The sequence below is a fragment of the Aedes aegypti genome, chromosome 2 (assembly GCF_002204515.2).
Source record: "Aedes aegypti strain LVP_AGWG chromosome 2, AaegL5.0 Primary Assembly, whole genome shotgun sequence".
NCBI lineage: Eukaryota > Metazoa > Arthropoda > Insecta > Diptera > Culicidae > Aedes > Aedes aegypti.
Window position 1 is genome coordinate 411,408,841 of NC_035108.1, and position 17,128 is coordinate 411,425,968.

Consider the following 17,128-nt stretch of genomic DNA (forward strand, 5'->3'; position numbering starts at 1 on the left):
CGATTAATCGACTCTTTTATGTATTTGAGCTCAGTAAAATCCGAAAACGAAGATAATCAAAAAGTGATGGATGAGAGTGAGTATTATAGTACTGACCAAATCGACCTTGTTCTGGTAGACGACCAACATTTTCCGTCGTCATCGAAGTTATTTTTTTTCTATCTTTTTATTATCGAGTTTTTTAGTCCCGGGCTAGTTCATCTCGGGACCAAAGGCTCTACTTCGCTCATAACCATTTTTTGTCATAAGCGACTATCTCGGGGATGGGATTCGATCCAAGATCCTCGGCGTGAGAGATGTGAGTTCTAACGAATCTTGTTGCAAGTAATATTTGAGCGTGGTTATCAACCTTTTTGAGTTCAAGAAATCGACAATCTTTGCGTTTCAATATCCAACGCCTTTTAGAAGATGGTATAGTAGCGGACTACTATTAAAAGCTCGACGAGCAGATAAATGAAATCAACGAGAAGATCAACCTCAGCGACCTATGGAAGTCAGTCTACGGAGCAGTAAGCACAGTAACGCAACAAGTGATAGATACTCCTCAACAAAGACCAAGGAACGGTTTGACAAGGAGTGCCAGAGAATGACGGACGATAAGAACGTAGTGATGTTAGTATCTGGTACCCGCCAGAGCAAAGAACGGTACAAGGAAGCAAGGGCAACCGAAAAACGGATCCATCGCTGAAAGTAAAAGGAGCATGACGAGGCAGTAGTAGCTCCGGCGCAAGAAGCTATGGAACAGAACGACATGCGACTGTTTTTCGAATCTGTTAATGGTTTGCGGAGAAAACCAGCGTCGTTTCCCGGATAAAAAAAAGATGGCCGCCAGGTGGAAAGAGTATTTCGAAGCATTGCACAGTGGTACCGCCCATAGGTCATAAATCGAAAAACAAAATGTCTTGTTTGTCACTCCATTACCTTTTTATGGATCAATTTTGATCTCAAGACTGTAAAAACATAAACATTATAAACGTTCCTGTATGATATTCATAGACGGGCTATGAATGATTGAGTGTATTTTTCTTATTTTAAAAATACGTTAAAAATTAAGCAATTCCAGCACTTTGTTTATAGTCTTCGCAAACCAGAATCAATTGATTTTTCAATCAGTTTATTATACAGAATCTTAGTTCATGTGTATATCTATCACTTTCGATACATTTCAAAGTGTAATTTGACATCTAGGAGTCAGTATGTAATGAGGATTTGACTTTATTTGAAGTAAGTTTTTGAATATGTTCTTAATAACATTTAATCAAATGTGATTCTGCCAGCAAATGATCATGTTTGAGAAGAAAAATGAACCTGTGAAGGTTCTAGCTACAAATATTTGCAGATAAGTTAGCAGCGTGCCTTCAAAGTAGTCAGTTTTTACCAATAATGGCAATGATAAAAATATTCATAGAACTTCTTGCATACCAGTATATTTGTATCTCATTGGAATGCATATACAAAATAATGAAATTTTCGCCCTAAGTACTTCAATTCCATGTGAATACACTTGCAATATTGTATATTGATTCAATAAGTAGTTTTTGTGGGGGCGCTGAGACAAATGTGAAATTGGTATTATCAATTGATAAGTATTTTAAGTATTTATTTGGTATGTACATCTTCGGCATTCAGAAAAGCGTTCAATAGCATCTTAGATCCATATACCAAAAGTAGGCATATGAGCATGTTAAGTAACTCTGAGCGAGGAATATTCTCAAATTGGACAATAATAACCCTGATGTATTTCTTTCAATGTATACATTTCATGCTCCTTTTCAATCAAGTGTTAAATACTTTAGTTATTCTTGGACACGGATAATAGCATAGTCGGTGTTATGCACATATAATATTTCATATAACAGAGCCTTCGCAAAATGATCTCCGCATCCTAATCAGAATTTTTGAAGTGATACCAATGACGACATCAACCTCGACGGAGTTTTAGCAGTCAAAAATAATTAATTGTTCAATTTCTGATGGTATTTGCCATCGGATATTGAGCAAAAATGATTTATGACCGCTCCGTAGAACAAATGGTACCACTGTGCATTGTTGAGATAATGGATATCGGAAAATGGATCTGGTAGCAGAATTCAAATCAATGGCGATGGACAGGCTGTGGAACCTCCAACGCTAAATGAAGTAAAGAAAGCTATAAATGGGCTAAAGTGAGCAGCTGCACGTACTTTTACACCGTATAATTTCGAGGAAAAACAAATGTCTACAAGTTGGTTGGATGGTCTCATTTACCCTTTGCATGAGAGAGTACATCGACTGAAAATGCCAATTATCAAAGGATAACACTCCTTAATTTAGCGTACAAAATCATGACTGGAATTCTGTTCAACAGATTGAATCCGCATGAGGAGTTCTTTGTCGGTGTTTACCAAGCTGGTTTCCGGATGTGATAGTGGTAACGAAATGGTGCTAGATGATGAAATGTTCGAAGTGATGGAAGAATTCGTTTATTTTGGAACACTAGCAACGTACGATAATGAAGCTACCCGCGAGATGTAAAGACGTATTGCAGCTGGGAGTTGAGCTTTCTGCGAGCTCCGGAACCAGCTAAAATCCTGTAGCCTGCAAACGAAAAAAATCTCGCATTATACAAGACACTGATCCTTCCAGTTTTCCTATATGACTATGAATCGTAGACATTTAAGGAAGTCGACCAGAGAGTTTTCGGGTATTTTAAGTAAATTGCTGCGAACAATACTCGGCAGTAAATTACAAAACGCCATGTGGCGGCGTCGTTTGAATCACGAATTGTACCAAGTGTATCAAGAGGTGAATATTGTCAAGCGTATAAAATACGACAAGCTGCGTTGGGCTTGTCACGTTACTCGCATGCTGGAAGAAAGACAAGCAAAGATAGTAGCCTTAAAGTCACTTAAAGTTCAAGGCGACTCGAAGCGATTGGCCCAGGACTGAACCCAGTTGAGAAGACTCATCCATTCGGCGTAGATTCACCGTAGCATCAGCAAAAAGGTTGGCAATCAGGACGAAAATAAAAGGTACAAAACTCATGCTTACTTTATACTAGTAGAGTGAGTTTTGTACTTTTTATTTCCGTCCTGATTGCTAACCTTTTTGATTTCTGCACTGCTATTTTGCAAGCTCCCAACTCATATATTATTCAAATCTGTGCTGAATGTGGTCGTTGCCTTGTGGGTCTGGAGATATTCCAATGATCCTTGAAGAACCTCAACCCCAGTTTTGTTTTTCAGCTCAAAAGCCTTATTTTATATACAATTTATATAAATCTGAATTTACACGTTTAGCCTTCTTGTCCTGCCCTAAAGCAACTAACCACAAGCATCACAAACAAACAACATTGCGTTAATCAGTATTCTTCTTCTTCTGCTTTTTGGCATTTACGTCCTCACTGGGACAGAGCCTGCTACTCAGCTTAGTGTTCTTATGAACGCTTCCACAGTTATTAGCTGAGAGCTTTCTTTGCCAAAGTTGCCATTTTCGCATTCGTATATCTTGGGGTAGGTACGTTGATACTCTATGCCCAGAAAAGTCGAAGAAATTTCCATAACGAAAAGATCCTGGACCGATCGTTAATCAGTATATCATTTATAGAAGGAAAATGTCATCAGAACATCGAAAAAAAAATCGTATTTGTTTCATGCATGGTGTGTACTTAATCATAGTCAGCTGCTCCATTTCATTGCCTTTATTGAGTTTACAAGCAAAGTTGTCCTCCAGCGCTCACTTGCATTTTTCGTATTCGATCGTAAAACTAATAATGTACGTAATAATAATGTATGTTTCTCGTACATTTTATGTGCTATCACAGCAAAAACTAAACTCATCTATGTTTTTTTTCACCTATATACAAAGTTTACCAACATGGTATCCGAAGGCTATTTTAGCAAAAAATATTTGTGACAAAAATATACGCTCCATTTTTGGTCTGATTCTTTCATTGAAATTCGTTGTACTTTATGCTCAAGCTTGTCGTCTTTAAAGCAAGTATATGAAATTTGTTGCTAGTAATGTTTTGCCTTGTGTGGACTGTATGGTTTAGTTTCAACATGCACGTGTATTTGAAAATGCGGTTTGTAAATTGCCGTTCTAATCCATTTCATTTGTAAACGATTGTTAATATTAGTTACCTAGCTTGCTGTTGCGCGTGAACACTTTTAATGAGAACAGTGAGATGTAAGACGATATCGGCTTACGGCATTTTCTGGTTGATGGGATGCATCCAAATTAAATAAACGATAAACCGATTTTAGTACTATTCTTCTTCTTCTTTCTGGCGTTACGTCCCAACTGGGACAAAGCCTGCTTCTCAGATTAGTGTTGTTATGAGCACTTCCACAATTATTAACTGAGAGCTTTCTTTGCCGATTGACCATTTTTTTGCATTTGTATATCGTGTGGCAGGTACGAAGATACTCTATGCCCTGGGAATCGAGAAAATTTCCCTAACGAAAAGATCCTCGACCAGCGGGATTCGAACCCACGACCCTCAGCATGGTCATGCTGAATAGCTGCGCGTTTACCGCTACGGCTATCTGGGCCCCTATTACTATTATACCATTTAATTCCGCAAGTGTTTGTATCATTTGACTGCAATGCGTATTTCGACCTCAACTGTAAGGCCGCCTTCAGTGTGGTGTACTAGACTCGACTTATTTTCGTTTATGGTAGTGTCTTCCAACATGAATTATTATATCACGGATTACCAAGTACTATGGGTCAATGTTATAGCAATCCACACAGCTAATGGGATTTCGCTTACTCGTAACTAGAAGCATTTGTAAACTACCACGCGTCCCCATCAATGATATCATCGGCTTACAAAATACGTTGAAAACAACAAAAAATAGGGTGCCGGTACCAATGGTTGTAATGTACCAGTAGATTGGACTATGGAATAAAACGTACAATGTTCGATAAAAACGACATGCGATATTTTTCGGTGGATAAATCACCTCTAGTTTAGTCGATTTGCAAAAATTTTGCAAAAATATTGCATAAACACGTCATGATGTAAACTCAAAGGTAAGTCTGAAAAAGCACTAGAGTAAGGTGGGGCAAAAGTTCGACCTTAGTGGTATAATCAAAGTTTCCAGAAAAACAATAGCAGTTCAAACAAAACAAATACCATACAGTGAACCTTCAACATATTGGCTATAATTTTACTGATTGAACTTGTGTCAAAATACTTACCCATTTTTAGTTATATCAATTTTAAAATTGATTGTCTTATTCAAACTTTTGCCCCACCGGTGGGGCAAGAGTTCGAATCTAGTGTGGGGCAAAAGTTCGCTGGCTAAAACACAAAATATCGATCCTTACATGACAGGCATACTTTACACCAGCCGTAAACTTAAGTTTGACGAAAAATACACACTAAATGTTCATCAAAAAATTGCCCAAAACCGGATTGATTGTAATATACTGTAATATACTGTAATTCGCAAAACTAAGTGGAAATGTGAAATTTTGGTGACAGTTTTCACACGATCAGACAAATTTAACTAAATTTGAAGATAATATGTGGATTTTAGGCAATTTTTAAATTTTTCCGTGATTTTATACATGGGTCGAACTTTTGCCCCACTATAGGCCAAAAATTGTTTTCAAGCATTAATGCCAAAACTAATACACCTCAAAGCAACCTTATGATAGGCCTAGAAACGCCCTTACATAAACTATTGAAAAAGATTTCATCTTCAATTGGTTCCATGCAACGAAAGTTTGACCAAAAATTACAATATTGACGTCGAAAAACAACAAATATCCATAACTTTTCCAAATCTCAATCGGTTTTTGTGATATTTGCATTGAAAGTCTCTTACTTGAATAGCATTCGAACCACCATGACATTTATAAGATTTGTTTTGAATTGAGCTAGAAATCTTAAAAAGAAACTCTTACCCCACTCGAACTTTTGCCCCACTTTACTCTAAGTCATCGACTCGTCATTCGATTTGAATGAGCGATTTGATTTAGATTATTATGGAGGTGACTAACAGTAAGTGAAATTTATAGATTTTTTGCTAAGTGGCAGCTTTTTAATTCGTCTAAGAATTCAAAATTGCTACCCGGAATTCAAACCAGCGTTTCTGGATTATTAAGTCTTGTTCATAGATTTAAACATAAAGTAAAACGCGCGTCAAATAATTTTTAACCACAATATTCCTAAATAATGGAAACAGTGATTGAAAGGCTTTACAGCGAGGGACGGTATCCATTAGGCCAACCTTTTTCATAGTGTATTGTGACAAAAAGAGCACTGAACACAAAATGTTCGTCTTTTATAAAGGTAAATCATCCATATAAGCTTTGGACGGCGAGTACATTTTTTCCAAATCAGTCAAATTTTAAAATCTACGATAAAGTATTAGTTCTTTTCATTTTTAAACTTGGACACTATATTCTATGTTTTGGTCGTCATTGGATTTTGTACCAAATTTAGAAAAAAAAACTACGAAAAAACAGATGTTTCGAGCCATAGGCTATACAAAACAAAAAAAACAAACATAAACCATTTTTAGCGTAGTTTTTAGCTTAAAAAAAGAATATCTGTGGAAGACACTCTGGATTTCATATATTTTTGTGATTGAATGGTGCAGTAATGAATACAGCTTTGATAGTGTTTATTTTTCTGATAGTTTCATAGCCGTTTTTCAACCCCTTTCACACATTCCCATAATGCATACTCCCATAAGCTGTGTAATTTCTATAATGTAGATTGACGAGCCTTATGAATCCGTGTTATATGAGATCATGATATATACATCAGTGTTGGTGGAAACTACATGACTCAAGGCATGTTTTTCTTAAATTGAGGATCATTCTCCTTTCTTTTATATCTATGCAAGCTTAAAGAAGAGCTGCTTAAATTGGCTGCATATCTTGAGCGCCCAATCGCATAAAAATTGCGCTCCACCATGTTTTCGACCGGTATCACAAAACTATAAACCTTACTTGAATTCATAACAAAGTAAAAAATGTATCTCTGTATAGCATTGTGATAACGCCAAAGCCTTACCCAATATTACCTAATAGTGTTTCTCTCAATATTTCTCGTCCGGTAAATTCTCAATTTTATAAGAGCCTAAATTGATGTTCTTCATCTGAATTGCAAAAAATATTATGTTAAGCTATGAGACATAATGAGAATGCGTGTTCCAGAATGCAGGCGTGTACGTCCGTGCTTTGCATTTCTATCATATTTTTAGTGCCATGAGTTGTTTGTTTGTAAGGCATTAATAAGCTTTCATTTTTTCGTTCACTTCGCAAACTGAACCAGCTATGCTTAGACATTCTATAAATATGAACATTTTCCTAATTGGATTGAGTATCTGTTGATTTAAAACAACTGTGTCGGTCTTCATGTCTTACAACATACCGTCATGCAATGATCTTTTTCACTAGACTGGTTTTGATAAGATCCTACAGGTAAAATTCCTCGAAATTTCTCTATTCTATCATCATGGCTGTTTACAAATGCTTGCATTTGTATAACTCTACATATTAAAGAATGCAAAATATACTCTACTAGTCGCATGGATGAATGAAGGTAAAAAACTCCAGCTTAGCACTTCGGTAAAAGAAGCGTCGACTAATGAATCCATAAGGCTAACAAAGGAATGTGGCGTTGTATAGCAGCAACCAACTCGTATACGATCATGTCCGCTTTTGAGCCCACTTCATATCATCTGCCCTCGGTTTGTGGCCTGTGCAAAGCTCTATGGTGGCTTCCAAAGTGGACCAGAACCTAAAAAAATAATATGCATTACTTGATGAATAAACATGCATAATTTTACAAGAGCGCCTCACTTTATCTTCTCCAGGGGCCAATTGAGCCATCCCGTTGTGATGCAAAAATATGTTTCATGCGGTGCTACGTGATGAATACGATGATGTCGCCGGGGCAGAATGATGTGATGATTTTGCAGGAACAGCACCCACTTCGGTAGACCCCAGTAGGTGTGGGACCATTTGTGAATCTGAAATGTTGAAAACAAATATTGTGCTGATTAGTATATTTGATTTATTGCCTTTACGATACATATTTCATCACTGATTCCAAGGCTGCTATTTTGAATGTTTTTAAATTTGTTGTTATTAACAGAGGAATGCCAGATTTTTGAAAGATATTTGAAGCCCTCTGAAGGTGTTAGTTTGTTTTTAGAAGATTTTAATATCGTTTGTTGGAATTGATTCATTCGAAATTAGAAAAAAACGACTGACGTTTCGTTCCTAAAGAATATAAGTGATGGTAGATATAATGCTCAATATCCAACAGGGCAAGATTTTATTATATGAGGATAGAACAGGTTTGAGATTATCAAGGCCGTTTCAAATTCCAAGTGGAGTTCAAAACTATGCTAGGAATGAACGTATAAATCGTATAATGTCATTTTATAATGCAAACCGTGATTATGTCTATGTTTAAATGTCCAAACAACAAATAAAGTATGTAATAAGATATAATTTTCAACTGTATTGGTGGACGAACATTGTCATTATTTCAAGATAATGGGCAAATGCCTTCAGTCACAATAAATAATAATAATCTACCTAAAGATCCAAAGTGTATGGATGAACACATAGTGGATTTTTTTCTAGGTTTATAAAAGTATTCCTCTAGAGATTACTCCATGCAAGCACCGATAATTATCTGTGATGCAAGTATTTCTACACAGGTTCTACGAGGAATTTCAAAAATACTTTCAAGAAATTCCGCAAAAATGCTTTACCAGTTACAAACTCTTTTTAACATCCCTGCATTTATTTCAACTTAAACTATATCACATAAAATTGCATCACGATAAAACACTATAGAAGATAGCTAATCTATCCTTTTCAAACAATCAGACAATAGACTATAAACCCTAAGTTAGCTTTGGCATGTTTAGGTATTTCATTGAACTTCTTCTTTGATCCACTCATTAGGTTCTGTACAACATCTGACTACAGCTTCTTCTAACCTACTATTTCTTAATGTTTTCCTCAGATTCGACCTCTCTGTGATGCTTCGGGGGCTTCATGTCCTTGGGCAAAAAAGTGACCCCGTAGCACTCCAGTAGGCGAATTCCGGCGCGTATTTTCTTCGAAGAAAAGAAAATTTTCTTGCTGGTGGATTATGGAAGAAAATTTCTTCTCTTCGAAGAAAATGTGCGCCGGAATTCACCTGCAGGCATGCAGATTCAGCTATAACATCGAAGAGCTCTCGTTTTGCTTCAACAAAAGAAGCAAACGCTTATGTAGGCGCTCCACTTTACATATATCGCTTGTCAAATCGTATGTGGTATACTTTGAATGTTTCTGCTTCTTAACTTTCTCGGGAACATCAAACTTGTGCTTGGTAGTGAAAATCAGTAACCCCGGAAGCTGCCGGAAGTCAGCCTTAACGTAAGTCTCATCATCCATAATGAGACAATGACGCTTCATGGGGACAGGGGGAAGAGACGCTATTGTGAGCCAGTCATTTTTTTTTTTTTTTTTTTTTTTTCCTGAGGATGCTCATACCCCGGCCATGACAAAGTAGAGATAGGAGTTGCTGGAAAGAAGGCTAAGGACCACACAAAGGGGTCTATTTTATTCCTTTAGCTGTGTCGGTCTCAAGAAACACGGAAGTTTTATCAGAAGCTGAATGCAACTCGCGTCAACTAGAGTTTCCAATTTTCCCGGGAACTGACTTCCTGGGAAACGGGAAATGAAATTGTCATTTCCCGGGAATTGTGAAGTAAACCATGCAAAATTCACCTACAAAATGTCAGTGAAATGCATCCCGATTTGTTCCAATTTTTCAGTTGATTTTCACCAATATTTTAACTCACAAACACGTCGCATCTCTTCTAGTGAGGACATTGTATGGTATGATATGCAAAGTGAATTGTGCGATGGTTTTCATTTCAAAATAGATGATCAATTCTGTATTTAAATAAAGCTTCCTCGTAACAACAGAAATCACGGGAAATACGGGAATCCCGGGAAACAGAGAATCATTCCCCTGGAAACGGGAAATCCCCGGGAAATGTTCCCGGGATTGGAAACTCTAGCGTCAACGTACCGCGAACCGAGATGTGCAGGGATAAGCACGGTAGCATCTTGACGGGTGAACGTGAGGTGATCGAAAGTTGGAAGCAGCACTTCGATGAACACCTGTATGACGCTGAGAGCGTAGGCAATGAAGGTCGAGACAACGGAGGAAATGCCTTTGTCAATACTGTGGACGATGAAAACTAATCAACCCCTACTTTGAGGAAGGTCAAGGATGCCATTCTCTCAAGAACAATAAAGCTGCTGGTAAGGATGGTATCGAAGCTGAACTCATAGAGATGAGCCCGGAGAGGCTGGCCATTTGTCTGCACCGGTTGATAGGCACAATCTGGGGAACAGAACAACTACCGGAGGAGTAGAAGGAAGGGGTAATATGCCCCATCTACAAGAGAGGTGACAAAGGGATTGTGAGAACTTCCAAGCAATCACCATCCTAAATGCAGCTTACAAAGTGTTATCCAAGATCATTTTCCATCATCTGTAGCAAACGAGTTCGTGGGAAGTTATCAAGCCGGCTTCGTTGACGGCCGATCGAAAAAGGATCAGATCTATACTGTACAGCAAATCCTCCTAAAATGTCGTGGAAACGCGAGGCAGTAAAAGTTGAACTGGTGGTTAATGCTTCCAAGACAAAGTACATGCTTACATGTGGAGCCGAGCGCCTCAGGACTCGCCTAGGAATCAGTGTTACGAAAGACGGGAATACGCTCGACGTGGTCGACGAGCTCGTCTACCTTGGATCCTTGCTGAGGGCTAACAATAACGTTAGCCGTGAGATACGGAGGCGCATCATCTGTGGAAGTCGAACCTAATATAGCCTCTACAAGAAGCTGCGGTTAAAAAAGTTTTACCCCGGACAAAATGTATCATGTACAAGACGCTTATAAGACCGGTATTCCTCTACGAGTAGCGACGTGGACGTTACTCGAGGAGGACCTGCAAGCCACTTGGAGTCATCGAACACCCGGTGCTTATGACGATCTTCGGCGACGTTCAGGAGAACGGTGTATGGCGGTGAAGGATGAACAACGAGCTCGTCTAACACTACGGCGAACCCAGTATCCAGAAGGTGGCCAAGGCTGGTAGGATACGATGGGCAGGGCATGTTGCAAGAATGCTGGACAGCAATCATGCAAATATGCTGTTCGCTTTGGATCAGGTTGGTACAATAAGGCGGGAAGTGCAGCGAGCTTGGTGGGCGGATCAAGTGCGAATCGATATGGCCAGCGAGGTGCAGAACCGAGGATGGAGAAATGCGGCCACGAACCGAGTATTGTGGCGTGAAATTGTTGATTCAGTGTTATCTGTTTAGATGTTAACTAAATAAATTAAATAAATCTATTATGACTACTATAGGTGCTATGGTCAACACCGGTGATTCTTCCCTAGATACAATTGATTGCAAGTTTTATAAAATACGACATTTAAATTATAGTCTGCAAGAAAGAAATTAACAACTCAACGCACATTTTGAAATAAGTATGCTCTACTTAACAATATAAATTACACTCCTGTGCCTAAAATAATCCAAATTGTACCATTACTTGCCTCACCTGATTTGTCATGGCGATGAAGATAGAACACAGGAACAGATATGCACTCAGTGCGTACTCCTGCTGTATCTCCGAGTTGGTTCGTGTGAAAAAGTTCCACGCAAGCTTCGCTAGGATAGGCACGGCCACCATAAAGTTGTCCCCGTTGGTTTCGATGAAATCGTGCCGCGTGATTGAGGTTGGATCGATATGATGCTCTCGAAAGGGTCGTAAAAAATTCTGCAAAATAATAATGAAATTTGGAGATCGGACAGCAGGAACGGTCTAATAATGGCACTTACTTTTCCCAGTATGGGCAGTTCGACCGAACCCCACGTGTCGGCACCCCAGTGAACTAGACCGGAACCGAAATCGGCAGTCAGAATCCCAAACACAGCCGCCACCACTACTTTGCTTATCCGCTCCAGCCGGAAGTGTTTGAGGATGAGAAACAGATTGATGATAATTAGCGTGAGGCAGATGTAGACACAGATGATTTCCTGAGTGCGTTTCCCTGGGAATAATAGAAAAAAATGTAATTTTAATAATAGGGTATGCCTATAATTGTCAAGGTATTCCTCGAGCTTAATTTTCGATAAGAAAAATAATGTTCCTTCACTCATTTTCAGATTAAATGGCGCCACATATACAATCTCCTTCCCATGACAACAGCGTACATTCAGAGGTAATCCCGGTCTCTAATAACAATGGTTGACTAATTAGCATTATTCCCATTTCTGGCGCCACATATACAATCTCCTTCCCATGACAACAGCGTATATTCAGAGGTACCAATATTTTAACTCACAAACACGTCGTAGAGACCGGGATCTAATAACAATGGTTGACTAATTATCATTATTCCCATTTCTCGATAATGCCTCACTTTTTTATTATTCGTTTTATCTATCATATGAGATAGATTCCATAACACTAGATGGTACTACAACGATCACCTCTATTCAAGTTTGCGTCTTGGATCATACTGCTACATGTGTAATACTATTTTAGTAGTGCAGAGTTAATCCTAAGGAAAGACATATCAAAATAAATGTTCCATTGGTACCTTATGTATACTGAGCAGTGAATTTTAAAATAGTCCAAAAATAAATTTCTGCTGGTTTATTTTCATACTCCTAAAGTTGGGTGAGCAGTAAAGGTTGTCAGTCAAACTCAACCAGATAATTATAGCAAACTAATGACGCCCTTTTCGTCACCGGCGGTACAGCACGCCAAACATCGATAACACGATTCAGATTTGCATATCCCACCAACCAAGACAGAAACATTCCATTATTTTACTGGGCATCTCGTGAGTCCAGTGGCGTCGTCTTTGTCGCCACTGTGTCGAATAAAACAGTCTGTTTCGTGCACGAATGCCATAGTTTCTGTTCCATATTTAGGCCTTAACCAACAATTCAGTTGATTTCACGCGGTAAAAAAGGTAACCCTAACTTCAACAAAGCAAAACTACCGTTTTGTCTCAAATCCCCAACAGACTCCTCATATTCCGAACACTCGGTTTTTTTATGGCAATTCGGTTGAAATGTTTCGCTGAAATATGTCTTCAAATTACCAAGAAAAGGCAGTCAATTTCAATTAATTTTTAACGTTTTTTAATATATTTTTTGTTTAGAGAGTAGTTATGGTTCTCTAATTCGAGGTCAATAAATTTATTTGCGAAATTCTTCATTCCATAACGATTTATTCGTGCTGTTCGGAATTTGAATCAAGGTGTTCAAAATGTGAGACAAAACGAACACAGTGTTTGGCATATGAATCAAAATGTTCTTCCATACTTTAACGTGAAAACAATACAAAAAAAAATAAAATAAATATTTTCATCGGTATGCCCAACAGCTATCATTTTGATTTTACGAGAAAATAAAGTTTTCAAAAATATCAGCTTATTTATGCCTATCGAGTGCATTTGAAGTCACTGCAATTTTAAGTGGTTGGAATACAAGTCAAAACGGTAATTAGGAAGCCAAGAACGACAAAGAGTTGGTCATAAGGCAACGTCAGTAGATCACACAACGCACAGTGGGAAAAAAGGAAGTAAACCGACGAAGCATTCTGTATCGTAAGAACGCAACGCATAATCCTTGAGAAACTACATGTATCTTATGTAAAACTGTCTAAACAATTTAATAAAAATGATGGCAGCACGAATTTTTATGTAGCCCATTTTAATCAAATTCCCCATTTGTATTAGATTTTTGATTGGATTTCTCACATTATATGCAGGGAAACTGTATATGCGCTATTGAAATAACTTTCTTAAGACTATAGAAGTCTAAAAATGTAGGTGGAAGAGTTGAAACTGACCGCACGGATCGTTAGCATGTCCATTTAACACACTTTTTATAAGATTGTTCATATGATTTATATGCAGGGAAACCATTCATAAGCTGTTACATAACGTTTTTAAGCAATATTAGTCTAGATAAGGCTAGATAAGGGTGTGCATGAATTAAAACTAACCGCATGGATCAGTTCAAGCTAATTTTACTCTAATTCCCCAATTTATCAAGCTTTTGATAGGATTTCTTATATGATATGAAGGAAAACTGTGTATGGGCTATTGAAACAACGTTTTCTTCGCGATAACTGCCTGAGTAAGTGAGTGTAGGTGTTGAAACTGACTGCCATGGCCATTTGCCCCAAATTCACCATTTTATCAGGTTTTTCATATGATTCAACATATTATATAAAGGGAAACCGTTTATTAACTATTGACATGACGTTTTCTTAGCGATAATAGTCTAGAACTGGCCTGCTCGATGTACGGCCTGCGGGCCGCATCCAGCTCCCAGCCTCATTTTGTGCAGTCCGCGCAGAGCTTAGAAACCCGTCTTATATCTAGCCCTTTTCTTACTCTACCAACTTGATGTTTGATTAATCCAAAGCAAATTGTTACAACTTTTGATTCATCAATATTAAGCTATTTTACTTGTTACTTCTAAATTTGGTTGATTTCTTGGAAGATTTATTGAGGGTTATATACAACAAATTTATCTACTATCAAATTGACAAAATTGATCGTGGAATCCTACCTTCTACTCTTCCGCAAACGCCTTATTGGGGAAACGCGGAATGGGACCTGCTTGCTGGCACGTCCTGGCTGCACGATGGTCCGAGGTGGAAAGAGGCAGAGTCAACTTCGTGAATACGCAACTACCCACGAAGCTTCTGGTTAAACCCGAAGACCATAAAGGGGAGAGAAAATATGAGAATGTCGTTGATTGCTCTCTTATGCAAACATCGACTATGGACCGATGCACGAGATCAGTTGTCAGCCACCGCTCGTATACATCGTACGCGTTCTCTCTCATCAGTTCCTCTTTGAGTTTTTTTTTCTTTCCCATGAGTGTCGAACAGAAAAATACTTTGGTGATCGATATCGATATCGATATCTTGCCCGTACGGCCTGATGTACCGAGAATCCATTAGTTCCTGGAGAAGGACATCCAACAATCAGAGGTAGAAAAGATTCAACTGAACCATGTTTGAAATTGTGTTTTCTTCGAAGTTAAGGATAGCGAGACTGCTGCTCGCTATCAGCGCCTTCAGGCAGGTTATTTACCATGGAGACAAAGGTTTCAAGATCCCTGTGTACGTGGAAAGTGAAGCTGTGCCAGTGCGTGTTCTTGACCTTCCGCCAGCTATGAAGCATACAACGGTTATCGACTTTCTTATCCAGTACGGTGAAGTCGGTCACAAGAGAGCGCTGGAAGAACTTCTTCCCCGGAGTCTACAACGGCGTTCGGATTTTACACATGAAAATCAAGCACCCAATCCCATCATTTGTCACCATCGCTGGGCATATGTTATCTATCTCCTACCCTGGGCAGCAAAAGACGTGCAAGCGGTGTGGAAAGGCGGCTCATCCACCTACGACGCCAGCTGATGTCCGACAATATGCAATCGACAGTAACAACAATGAAAACGGCAACGATTGCACATCATCAGGTAGCATCAATGCATCGAACAGGCGGCGGCGGTCAGCCAGGCTGGCGAATGAGAGGAAGAATATTTGTTCAAGTCAAGCGTCTCTGGACAACTGTCAATCCAGCATTGATAGTTGTTCAAAGAGAAATGGTTTTTCCTCGGACAAAGTTTGTCCAAATGTTCAGAACAATAATAATCTTGAATAAGATTTTGTTCGTAATTTGAAAATAAAATGACTACCGTCTCCGTATGCTCTCGGGTGCATGAGCCTATCGAAAAAAGATTAAGGAAAAAAAATGCACGAGTGATTCATAGCAGTAATGAACATTAAAAGAGAAAACGGTTATATCGGAAATGAAGTCTTAGTAATTTCGGGTGTGGACCAATGCACGAGTTCACTAATTTGACGTTTGAGCGGTGCCGAATTCACTGGTTTCCATGGCCACATGAATAACATGGTACCGCTAAAACGTCAAATAATGAACTCGTGCATTGGTCCATTGAAATACAATAGGGTGACCAATATCTCACACTGATTACATATCAAATTTTAACAAATATTCTCAAAATAATATAAGGCCGAATAAAATAATACTTGACAGAACCAGAGGCAGATTATTAGCTTTTAAAATTTATACATGATTGTCACATATCTTTGCTGTAAACTTTGGCAAGATGCTCTCAAAATGTCTAGAAGATTGTCACGGAATTTATAGCAGAATTTTTAAGAATTCTAGTCATGATTATCATCAATTTCGGGACATTGTGCTGGTAAAGATTCTTACACAACCCTTCATAAATTTCTTAAAAAAAATCTGAGCAGGACAAACTTCTCCAGTTCCTAGAACAGTATTTAAAATGAGCCTTGGGTTAGATTTATTATTAATTATTAATATTTATTTAGGACACTTTACCATTCGTGTCGAAATAGTCTTGGGTTAGATGGTATTGGATAATATGCACAGAATCACAAAATCCGAGACTTCATGCTTAGAAAATACTGAACAGGATTTTGAAATAATACTAGATGAGATTCTAACAAAAACCTATGTAAATTTGTGATATAACTCTGAGAATGATTTGTATAAAAACCTGAACTACATTCTGGCAAGCTGAAGTTAGAACATCTAAAAGAACTGTGAACTGGATTCTGAAGTAATTAATGGCACAATTCACACACGTTCTTCAGATTGTCACAGGAGCATATTTGTACTTTCAATTTCCCTAAATGAATTTTTTTTTCGCTTTATTACATAGGCTGTTGGAAAACGTCATGAAACGTCCCATATAAAAAGACAGACCCTTTCATTCTCGTGGGAAACCACTTTCCTGGTAAATATCCTGATATTTTTGTACATACACACAGTCTTCTAAGAGCATCCTTCTGCTCCCAGATTTAAACAAGCAGCATGCTTTGAAATCATTTCAAAGCGCGGGATCGTTTTGAATCCTGGTTTTTCCAATCTCAGCGTGCATGATTCAGCCAAGGATTCAATCCCATGATTGAATTTCGTCATTACGCTTATGTGCAATCGAGTCAAGGTAAAATACTCTTCGTCTGGAATGTTTGACGGTTAATTGGAAATTGGGACAAATAGAACCTGCCTACTGAA

General features: G+C 38.3%; 1 protein-coding gene across 7 annotated transcripts in view; it reads right to left on the minus strand.

Moving 5' to 3' along the window:
• Positions 1 to 6,243: 6,243 nt before the first annotated feature.
• The window catches only part of LOC110677009 (transmembrane protein 189-like), a 40,261-nt gene continuing 29,376 nt past the window's right edge, over positions 6,244 to 17,128 (minus strand). For all 7 annotated transcript variants that reach the window (XM_021847335.1, XM_021847336.1, XM_021847337.1 and 4 more), the window contains exons 4-7: positions 11,867 to 12,078; positions 11,586 to 11,804; positions 7,804 to 7,973; positions 6,244 to 7,741 (exon numbers count right to left, since the gene is read on the minus strand). In XM_021847335.1, the coding sequence (XP_021703027.1) occupies positions 7,651 to 7,741; positions 7,804 to 7,973; positions 11,586 to 11,804; positions 11,867 to 12,078 (692 nt within the window). In that variant the 3' untranslated portion in view covers positions 6,244 to 7,650. The remainder of the gene's footprint in view (positions 7,742 to 7,803; positions 7,974 to 11,585; positions 11,805 to 11,866; positions 12,079 to 17,128) is intronic.